General features: G+C 38.2%; 1 protein-coding gene across 1 annotated transcript; it reads left to right on the top strand.

Moving 5' to 3' along the window:
• The first annotated feature begins 296 nt into the window (after positions 1–296).
• LOC143886774 (adenylate kinase 1, chloroplastic-like) lies at positions 297–9,929 on the top strand. The gene is made up of 4 exons (XM_077390891.1): positions 297–713; positions 5,109–5,249; positions 8,774–9,046; positions 9,533–9,929. The coding sequence occupies exons 1-4, from the start codon at positions 411–413 to the stop codon at positions 9,674–9,676; spliced, it is 861 nt and encodes a 286-aa protein (XP_077247006.1). The 5' UTR covers positions 297–410; the 3' UTR covers positions 9,677–9,929.
• Positions 9,930–10,483: the final 554 nt, after the last annotated feature.

The following is a 10,483-nucleotide window of genomic DNA, read 5'->3' as shown; positions in this document are numbered from 1 at the left end:
TTACAATTAATAAAGCGGAATGATATCCCCCCCCCCCCCCCTCTAATGGATGAAATCGCCCTAAGTTTTAAAGGCAAAGAAAAACGTTAAAGGGGGTGAATTTATCCTCGAGCAGTGAACCATTCTCACAGAAAGAGTTAAATGGGGGGATTTTATCCATTTAAGGGGGGAAAATATCATGTCTCTTAGCAAATTGGTAATCAGAGGCGCACATTAGCATATGGAGTGCACATTAGCATATACCGCTCTCTTCTCCAACAAGAAAAGAAAACAAAAAGACTTCCACGTTTCCTATGTGCTGCTATTAAAACTACGCGTCACTCTCTCTTTCCCTAATCTTCGTTCAACACTCTCTCTTCCGAGAAATCCACCCTTTTCCCTCCCTTTCCTTCTCTTTCCCTCTATCTCTCATGGCGGTCTTAAGCCGCCTATTGGGAGCCAAAACCCTCTCCTCAGCTTATTATCTTAGAAGCTTTTCTTCCGCTTTGAATACCGAATCTGACCTCCGTTTCCCTTCTCCTTTCTCCCACAATTCCCTCCCTCTAAGCCAAGATCCCAAGGACAGTAATGTCCAATGGGTTTTTCTCGGCTGCCCTGGTGTTGGTAAGGGCACCTATGCCAGTCGCCTCTCTCACCTCCTCGGCGTACCTCACATCGCCACCGGTGATCTCGTCCGCGAAGAACTCTCCAATTCTGGCCCCCTCTCCCACCAGGTTTTTAAATTTACATTTAAGTCTCAAAATTTTCTACTTTACGATTTCTAATTTTAATTTTTCATGAGCTATGTTTTTTTTTTTAATTATTGATTATGATCTAAGTTTTTACTCGCTCTGGTATCACTTGAAGATAACACATAACCTTGAAATTGATGTCAATGAGCACACACAACCTAGGAATAAGTAGAGGATTAGAGCGATTTTTTTTTTTTTTTTTGCTAAGAAGATTTAATATTTGTTTTGTTAGAAAGTGTGAGAGGTGAGGTGTGAGGTGCAATTTCGTTCTTAAAGGAGATTTTTGGTGAAACCCTAGGATTAGATCGTTACTTCAGATTCGTGTTGGACTTTCATCTTTGGAATGGATAGAGTGAGATTTGTTTTAGCTTAGAGCATAGGAATTCAATATCTCCGGTGTGGATGCCGCCTGCTCCTAGCCAATTAAAGCTCAATTTTGATGGGTCCAGCATGGGAAACCTGGGTCTTGCTGGGATAGGAGGTGTGCTTAGGGATGAGGCCAGGGTGGTGCGATGGGCTTTCTCAGGTCCAATTGGGATCTCTGTTTCTAGTGAGGCGGAGGTTAGTACTTTTCATCAGGGCATCAAACTTCTAAGTAGATATGTTCTAGACCAAGTAGTAGTGGAAGGTGATTTTCTGAATGTAAGCTTTCCTGTGGAGATTCGCTCCTTTCTTTGATGAGATTCAGGATCGAGTTGGGGATTCAAATATACGGTGCAGCCGATAGGTTTGCCTAGGAAGGGGTTTTCAACGAGGGGATACAGCTCTTCAATATCCTCCCGCCTTAAATTCCTATGGGATTTGATTTCCTCCCGTTGGTGGAAGTTTGGAATTATCTTTTCTCTTCATTCTGTGCCTTGTATCGGTTTGCTTTGTATTGTGACGTTCTCAGTCTCGGGCTTTGCCCTTTTCGTTTTTATTAATAAAATCTCTGCAGCCATTCAAAAAAAGGATGCCTGATTCAAACTAGTAATCAAATTCTGTAGGTTAGAGGCTGCATTGAGTGTTCTTAGAGCTAAGGAAGTTCCAGTTTGTGGCGATTTTCTACAAGTTGTTGTGTTAGGAACATCTGATTGTTGTAGAAAAGAAAAAAATAGAACATCAATTATGGAAGGGTAGGAACATTTTCTGCAATTTGGGACTTACATGCTTTTAGACCGTGAGGGATTTTCTTAGGCCTTACTTTTGGAAAGGGAGGTAGAAAAGAAGTTTTTGCCAGCTTATTACATCAGTTCTAAATGATGGGAATTTGCCAACTTCCCATTCAGAATGGGCAAGAAGAATCTGATCTACAATTGTAACTTACTTATAGAAGAACTGTTGCTAAAAAAAACATATAAAAAAAAACGGTGCAAGTCACATTAGCATGTTTTTGATACAAATCCAGTATGAGATTACCATGTGTAGCATGTGGATAGTTGATGATGGGCACCAGTTGACTCCAAGCTGAAGAGAAATTTAAGAGAAGTTCTGTCAAGAGGATATTTTGGACGGGAAGTTCATCTACATCTTCTAGGACTAATAAGGGTCTATTGTGTGGTTGTTTGTACCTCAATACCAGAAGAGGCCTAAGAGGATGGAAACCATTACCCTGTCAGAAAAATAAGCAACCACCAGTGTCCACACATAAATCAATGTCAGCAAATGTCATATGCTAAACATAAAAGAAAATGTATCCTTATGACAGAACAAGAAAATACAAAAGGAAAGTTAAAAAAATAACCAATAATGGACACAGAGGCCTATAGATACCCGTATAAAGTCAAGGTTATGTAGATATGGCTCAATGAAAGTTCAACATTTTGAATGAAAGTGCAAAGTGATCATGAAAACACAAAAATATAGTTAAAGAAAAGGTTAATAAAAAGAAGAAAAATAACCAAATAAATGCCTAAATTATGGATGTATCCCTAGAAACATGTCAAGGCATAAGAAATGAAGACTGCTAGACACACCTGTTTTAAAGGAGAGGCCCGAGAGGGGGAGGCTTCTTAACAGCTCTCCCTGTCACGAAGTGACCCTAAATCCTTTCAAATCTCACAAAAAAACATTCATACCCATGAGTCTTGCATGTTTCTTGATGATTTACAAGTAATACCTAATAAAAAAGGTGAAAATTGGATCTTTTAACACAATGGAGAGAATCACCATAATCGTTTATCTACCTTTGATCTACTGATTTAGTCTTCAAGTCATGTTTTTATGCTTAATTTGAGTAAATTTTTATAGAATGTGGTAACACCACTAATGAGGATGCGCTTGCGGACCCTTTTGGTAGAGGGGGAGTGGCTAGACCTTTGTGTTATCCTTGGATGTTTCCCTTTTGAGCTGCATCCGTGAGATGTTTGTTGAGTTTCCTTTGTTTATTTGCTCATGACCAGCTTGGTCGGTGTGCTTGTGCTATTTTGATGATTTTCCATTGTTTTCTCAATAAAGCTTCTCTGTCAAATAAAAGGATGTACTAGTATTACCCTTAATCCTAGAGTAAATGGTTGAAAATAGTCTAAATGGCTGAAAAAGTGAAAAATGGCTTTGGGTTCCTTTAAAATTCCGTCTAGAAACCATGTGCTTTGTGGCACTACTTTGATGAGTTTGATCGTTATTGGAAGATATAGCACAACAATGTATGTGATTGATGCAAACCCACTTGCTATTTTCTCTAGGCTTCAACTTTTCATTGAAAAGATTGGGAGTGCTTCGCATGTGGAAGGAGACCTGGCGAATGCCATTACTCGAGTGAAAAATCTGTGTGTAAAAGCATGTTGTCTAACTCAGATCATTAATAGGATTAAAGATTTATGCAATTATTAAATTTGCCTCTTTTGCTTACTATCTGCGAGGCTAATGTATTAGCAAATGCATTAGCCAAAATTGGTTTTCATAGAAAATCTTTCTTTGTGAGGCAATATCTACCACTTTTCTATTTTTTGCTTTCTCATAATAGATGGAGTTTTCTATTCGCAAAATAGAAAATCAGTTATATTAGTTTGATCTTGTCTGCTCCCTACTCCTGGTTAACTCCTTTGTGCTTGAGTAGATAGGTTTGGGTAATTTTTAATAATTTAAATATAGTATCATCTTCTCTCTCATACCCAACGTGTATTTTGAGATCTCTTGCATATAAGATTTGTATTTCACTTATAAATTAGTTACAAAGAAATAATTTCATACTTAGCTCTATGGAATTTTAGTGTCATAGCTGATCTGCTTTTGGGTTGATAGAAAGATTGTGATTCTCTCCCCACTTATTGGTTTAGTAGGAAGTTTCTTATCATTAAAAACAGGTAGGAAGTTTGTTTTGTTGGCCCAATGTTGGGTTGTGGTCCTTCACCGGAAGCTGTTAGGTTTTTGTTTCCCTCACTTGCCTGAAGGATGTAAGAGATTTATATAAGCATTTCTTTGAAAAGGCTCAAAGTAGGCACGGATTCAAACATTTGTTTCAGCCTACACTTTGGTGTCTACAAAAGTGGAAGTTCTTCATGGAAGTTAGTGAAAGTCCATGGAAATCTTGTATAAATCATGGAAGCGTATGAAAATCAATGAAAATTTAAGATAGAACATTAGGAAATGCTAGAGAAAGTACATATGCACACATAAAAACCATCACATAAGCAAGACAACTATCTATGATGGTTAACAAGATCAAACATATAGTGCCATGCGTTGTCGCTCACGTTTGGAACAGTACAGTTCATTCTAGACAGATATTTCACATATTTTGAAAGGTTTTTCTTCTTTCTGAAAAAAGATAACTTATTAAAATGTGAAGTAAAGATTATAAGTGCACATCAACTGGCAAGGATAGCCCAAAATATAGAACAGATACAGTGGCTCTCAACATGGCAAAATGACTAGCCAAGTCGTTAGGCCTCCTAGAAATATGACACATTTTTGGAAAGCTGATGATCGTGCCTTTTTTTAACTTTTCAACTTACTCATATTATTAATGGAATGAGCATCAATATTTCGGGGCATGTTGGTGCTTAAAAGGAAAAAAAATTCAGACTTCCGTCTCCACGGAAATCAACACGTCGGCCAAAATTGACGGATACCGACTGAGGATTTAAACCATGATTCTAGATCATTTTCCCTGCTCTTGTATGCCATTCAAAGATAATTTGAATTAAATGATGGTGCATATGAACAATCTTAATACCATGTTAAGCATGCAAGTCTCCTAAATTGTTGCATTCACATGTTGGCGAAGTTAGAAGTACTTTGTTCTTTCTCTTGTATCACTTTATTTGTGTTATTGTTAAGTGTAAGGATGGTTGCTAGTATTATTGTTTTACCTAGAAATATAGGAAATGTAAAATCATCATTAGAATAGCATATTTTCATACCAATAAGGTTCATTCATTTATTTTCCTTTTGCAGCTTGCAGAGATTGTGAATCAAGGCAAATTGGTCTCAGATGAAATTATTATTAGCCTATTGTCGAAGCGCCTTCAAAATGCAGAAGCTAAGGGGGAATCGGGATTCATTCTTGATGGCTTTCCGCGTACAATAAGACAAGCGGTGAGCATCTTTATGGTGACGAAGGGTAGGGAATATCCAAAATAAGTTAGTTTTTTGTCCACTTGCTTCTGATTCATGGCCCATTTGAATCAAAGTTAATGAAACAATTAATGCATGGTGTGCTGAAAGGCTATTGTGTTTTCGTTTCCTCTTACTTGAATTAGTCTTCATTCATTAATCCATGTTTAGCCCATGGGATGAACTTTTTCCTGGTATATGCCATGTAAAGTAGTAATTTTACGGTCATCTGGTATTGCATTATTGATTTACTTGATTATTAGTGTTGCAGAACTTATACTTAGTATTGTGAGGGAGCTTTGTATGTTTGTCACTTTCATGCAGTTTACTAGGACCGGTTCGGACATCTCTTTTCCTTCTTTCATTGTGAAGATGTAAAAAACCCTATTGCTTGTGTTGAGTCGATATACAATAAGTATTTAAGAACTTTGACTTTTTATTGGACACTGATTGCAAGACAGCAGAAAAATACAATTCTGCAGTATAACATGTGATGCAGGACATCCTGGAGAGAGAGAGAGAGAGAGAGAGAGAGAGAGAGAGAGAGAGAGAGAGAGAGGGTTTAACACCCTTTAGGAATCACTACCAAGGATGTTGAAACTAGAGTGGTTGAAATTGATCCATTTGAAGCAAAGTTAATGTAATGGTTCATGCATGGTGTGTGCTTCTTGCTCGTTGTTGCTTCCCTTTTTTTGAATGGTAGCAACTTTATTAAGAAAAGGATGACCGAGATGGTCAGAACAATACAACCATGCAAGACAGACAGAAATGAAACCAGCATGTCCAAAAGAAAAAGACAGAGAAAAGAAGCTCAAGGAGGGAGAGAGTCGATCAAAGCTAAAGACTCCATAGACACCCCTCGCTAGGGGTGAGCATTATTCGGTTAAAACCGAATTAACCAACCGAACCGAAATAGTTCGGTCATTTCGGTTCGGTCATCAGGTTAATCGGTTCGGTTTCGGTTTTCACATTTTACAAAATCTGGTTTTCGGTTTCGGTTCTCCCAAAAATTATTTTGGTTTTACCGAAAACGGAAGTTCTATAGTCCTATTCTTTCCTAGGAAAGGTAAAGAGAGTACGAGTACAGGAGGTTGTGCCAGGTGGGTTCACATCATAAAGACTCAGTGGAAGTGATAGCCTCGTTTTTAACTCAAACAGCCCCTCTAATGTATTTAATATTATTATTTCTTTACACTAAAGGGGTTGTACCAACTACCAAGTAGAAAAAGGGGCGAACATATAATTTCCAGCTTTTAATGCATAGTTAAAAAATCATTGACTAGCAGCCTGTGATAGTCAAAAGTGCTGCAAGGAGTTACATCACATTAATTGTCCATTACTTTTCAATTATGGAAAAATGATATCTCCACCCCTTTTGTTTGCAAAAAAACATGAAAATACTTAAAAGGGAGTGGAAATATCACTTCCTTTGAGAATACCTAAACTTTTGTTGCAGGAGCTTTGATTAAAGTTTATTTTCTTTATTTGCACTATACATTAACATCTGGTTTGTTCTTGGGATTTTCTTCTTTACATGAGGAGAAGATATGGCAGAAATAGCACTAGTATTTGTATCCCATCTTCTTGATGCAGTGTTCGGCAAAGAATCAGCATTACAACACATTAAATCCATATGGGGTTTTGAGGGGGAGCTCTTTAGGGTTTGAACAGTATAAAAAAAAGGGCGGGGGTGGGTGGAACTAGAAGGTATTCTCATGCTCTCCCTCACTCGATTTAGTTAAGAGGAAAGAGAAGAAGAGGCTTGTCATCTCTCTCAGATCCTCCACCTCCACCTCCACCATCACTGTGTCTCCCCCCCCCCCTCTCTCTCTCTCTCTCCATCAATTTGGTCTTTTGCTTAAGAAAATTGTTGTGTTGTGTTTCGGTTTCGGTTCCAATTTTAGATAACCGGAATAATTTCGGTTTCACGATTTCGGTTTTTTTGGTTCGGTTATAACCGAATACGCACCCCCACCCCACCCCTCCCTAGCCAGGGAAGCCACATCATTAGCAGATCTCCTAACATGCTGGAAGACGATAGAGTTAAACCCCTCCTAATCTCTCATCTCATATTCTTCCTTTTTTTCTTGAATGGTTTGCTCGTTGTTTCTTCCTTTCATTGATGTTGATGTTGAATGGCTATTATGTTTTCATTTCCTCTTAGTAAATTCCATAATCCATATTACTTCATGAGATGAACTTTTTCCTGATGTGTGTATGATATATCAAGTAGTAACTTCAGGGGTCATCTGGTATTGTATTATTAATTTATCTGATTATTAGTGTTGCAGAACTTAGTATTGTGCGGGAGCTTTGTATGTTTGTCACTTTCATACTGTTTACTAGGACCGGTCGAAAATAGCTCTCCCTTCTTTCAGTGTGAAGATGTAAACCCTATTGATTCTGTTGAGTCAATCTAACATAACTACATAAGTATTTAAGAAATTTGACTTTTTCGTGAAAAAATGATTTCAAGACGCCAAAAAAAAAATTCCAATTCTGCAGGATGACATGTGTTGCATGACAACATGGTTGTTGTGGGGGGAGGGGGGGGGGGGGGGTGGGGGGGGCGCGGTGTTGGGGTTGAGGTTGGGGGAAGAGAGATTGGAGAAGCAAGCAATGGGAATGAGACTGATCTAAGGACCAGATCTAGGATTCAAAACCCTTACCAAGGATGTTGGAACTAGAATGGTTGAAATTGATGCAAAATCAGGTTTTCAACCTCACGAATTCAAGAAAGTGGAAAATTGGGGTTTGAGAAGAGAAGTAAAAGAAAAAAAATGAGTTAAAAGGACAATAAAGAGAGAAATATGATCTTAGGATATGAATAGATACTAGGGCATCATACAATTAGTTGCTAAGGAATCACTACAAGGTTAGACCTAGGGCATCACAACCATGATCAAGGGAGGAGGAAATCACTTCCAGTCGCACAAGGCTTCAATTCTTTTATTCATTTCATAAAACAATGTACAAAGAACTCTCTTTTAAGTGAGATGCGTATAACTACTTGGGTGAAGCTTGGCCAGAGAAGATGAGAGATCGGTATAACTACCTGTGATTCAGAGCCCTCTCTAACTATTGCAACACATCAAGACAAGCTTATAAAGACTTTGTGAAGACTGGTCTCAGAAATATCTCACTTTCTCAACATAGAAGCTGAAATATCAAACATGCATGTGCATTTGCTCGACACTTGAATGCCGTATTGTATGTATTAACTTTGCATGCTCTTGAAGAAATGTTTATGCTGTATCTATTAGTCAATTAGTCAATTCTCAAGTGTTGTTTAGTGATGCCCATTTTGGTAGAAAATATTATTTCTAATCTATCAGGCAAGAGAAAAGACTTGATGTAAATAACTGGTGAAACCACAAACTGCAGTCTGTCTGAAATTTGGTCAGTTAGCCACACTGGTGACATAAGCTTTCGCACTAGCATTATTACATGCATTTTCTCTCTCTTTTCTGTTCTGATATTTTACATGTATTTTTCCTCATTTGCAGGAGATATTGGAGGGAGTGACTGATATTGACTTGGTGATAAACTTAAAGCTCAGGGAAGATGTACTAATTGAGAAGTGCCTGGGGAGAAGGATTTGCAGCCAATGCAGAGGGAACTTCAATGTTGCTAACATTGACCTCAAGGGTGAGAATGGGACTCCCGGTATATGCATGGCTCCACTTCTCCCCCCTGCACATTGTGCTTCTAAGCTCATCACTCGGGCTGATGATACCGAACCAGTCGTAAAAGAACGACTCCGTATTTACAATGACCTGGTATTTTTCTGTTGTCTTCTCTCATTTTGCTTTTCACAAATATTATTTTCTAATTTCTGGAAGAATATAAAAATAAACAAGTACTATTTACTTCTATGGAGGTAAATGTACCCCATTCTCTTAAGGGAATTTTGTAATGTTCGTTTAATGTGAACAGAAATGACTGATTTTGCACAATGATCTAACCAAGGTTTAAAATTTCGGTCTTGGATTTGGATATGGCCGAAACCGAAATTTTGGCTGAAATACCGAAATTTCGACTGAAATCTGGGCCGACACTGAAATGTGTACTTTCAGTGTCGGCCCTGGCCGAAATCTGAAATTTCGGCATTTCGGCCGAACTTTAAAACCATGGATCTAACGAAGACTCCAAAGAGGATGTCTGCTTTCAGTATCAGTAAAACTTAAAGAATTTCTGAAGTGCAGAGTTATTTTCCTTCACTTTCAATTTACAATTTTAAGAAAAGAAATTGTTTGTTTCTGCAGAGCCGACCCGTGGAAGAGTTCTATCGTAGCCGAGGGAAATTGTTGGAGTTTGATCTACCGGGAGGAATCCCGGAGTCCTGGCCGAAGCTACTGCAAGCACTCAATCTTGAAGACCATGATGACAAGCAATCAGCAGCTGCATAAGTTATATGGGTCGAGGTGAGTCATTCTTCGCATGTGTGAGATGTACATGCGTGTCAATTTAAAACATTCTTTAAATAAAAGCTCGAATTCTGGCTACCGCTTAAAGATGTGGCTGTTAAGTCGGGCTTTCTGAGTGGGGGAGCAGGAAGGGGGTAGGTGTATTTTAAAAGCAACACGCTATTATTATATTGTGTTGAGAATGATGAGCTGAAAAGGATTTTTAGCGAGTTTTGATTGTTTTTTTTTTTTTTTTGACCTGACAGAGTTTTGATTGATATGAAGATTGTTTCCAGTTTTGGCTGGTAAACAAATGATTTCTTCTTCTCCTTCACCTCTTGATCGTTGACCATCCTTTGGAGAATGACTGAAAATTTTTACATCAATCTAAATGTCAGAAAATGCTTTGAAATTTCAAAAATATCCCTCCATGACGGTTACAAACTGATATAGAGGTGTGGATCTAGTGGCAATTCTGAAACTCAGTAATCTCTGTTATTTTGGGGAGATAAGGTGGTTTTATTGACGGAAATTGTAGAGTAGGCATAGTTTGGTCAGATGTGGTGGTCTTCAATTTCACAGATTTTTGCTTCATGGGTGTTAGATGTGTAACTTGGTCAAGCCATTGTTTATGACAATGGTGATCTTAGTTGCAGGTAGTCTGGATTGTAGTGGATGACAATTTTGTATTAACCCTAGTTGGTGAGGGCACATTTATGTCGGTTTAACGATTACAGATCTCATTGCAGGCTTGATCATTGCGACTTTGAAGAACAGAAAGCATCTCACATGTTCAAGAACTGCACTGGG

Source organism: Tasmannia lanceolata, unplaced genomic scaffold, assembly GCF_043159265.1.
Source record: "Tasmannia lanceolata isolate RefF3 unplaced genomic scaffold, GAP_Taslan_0.1 ptg000011l, whole genome shotgun sequence".
In the NCBI taxonomy this organism is placed as follows: Eukaryota; Viridiplantae; Streptophyta; class Magnoliopsida; order Canellales; family Winteraceae; genus Tasmannia; species Tasmannia lanceolata.
This window is presented reverse-complemented; position numbering and strand designations above follow the sequence as displayed.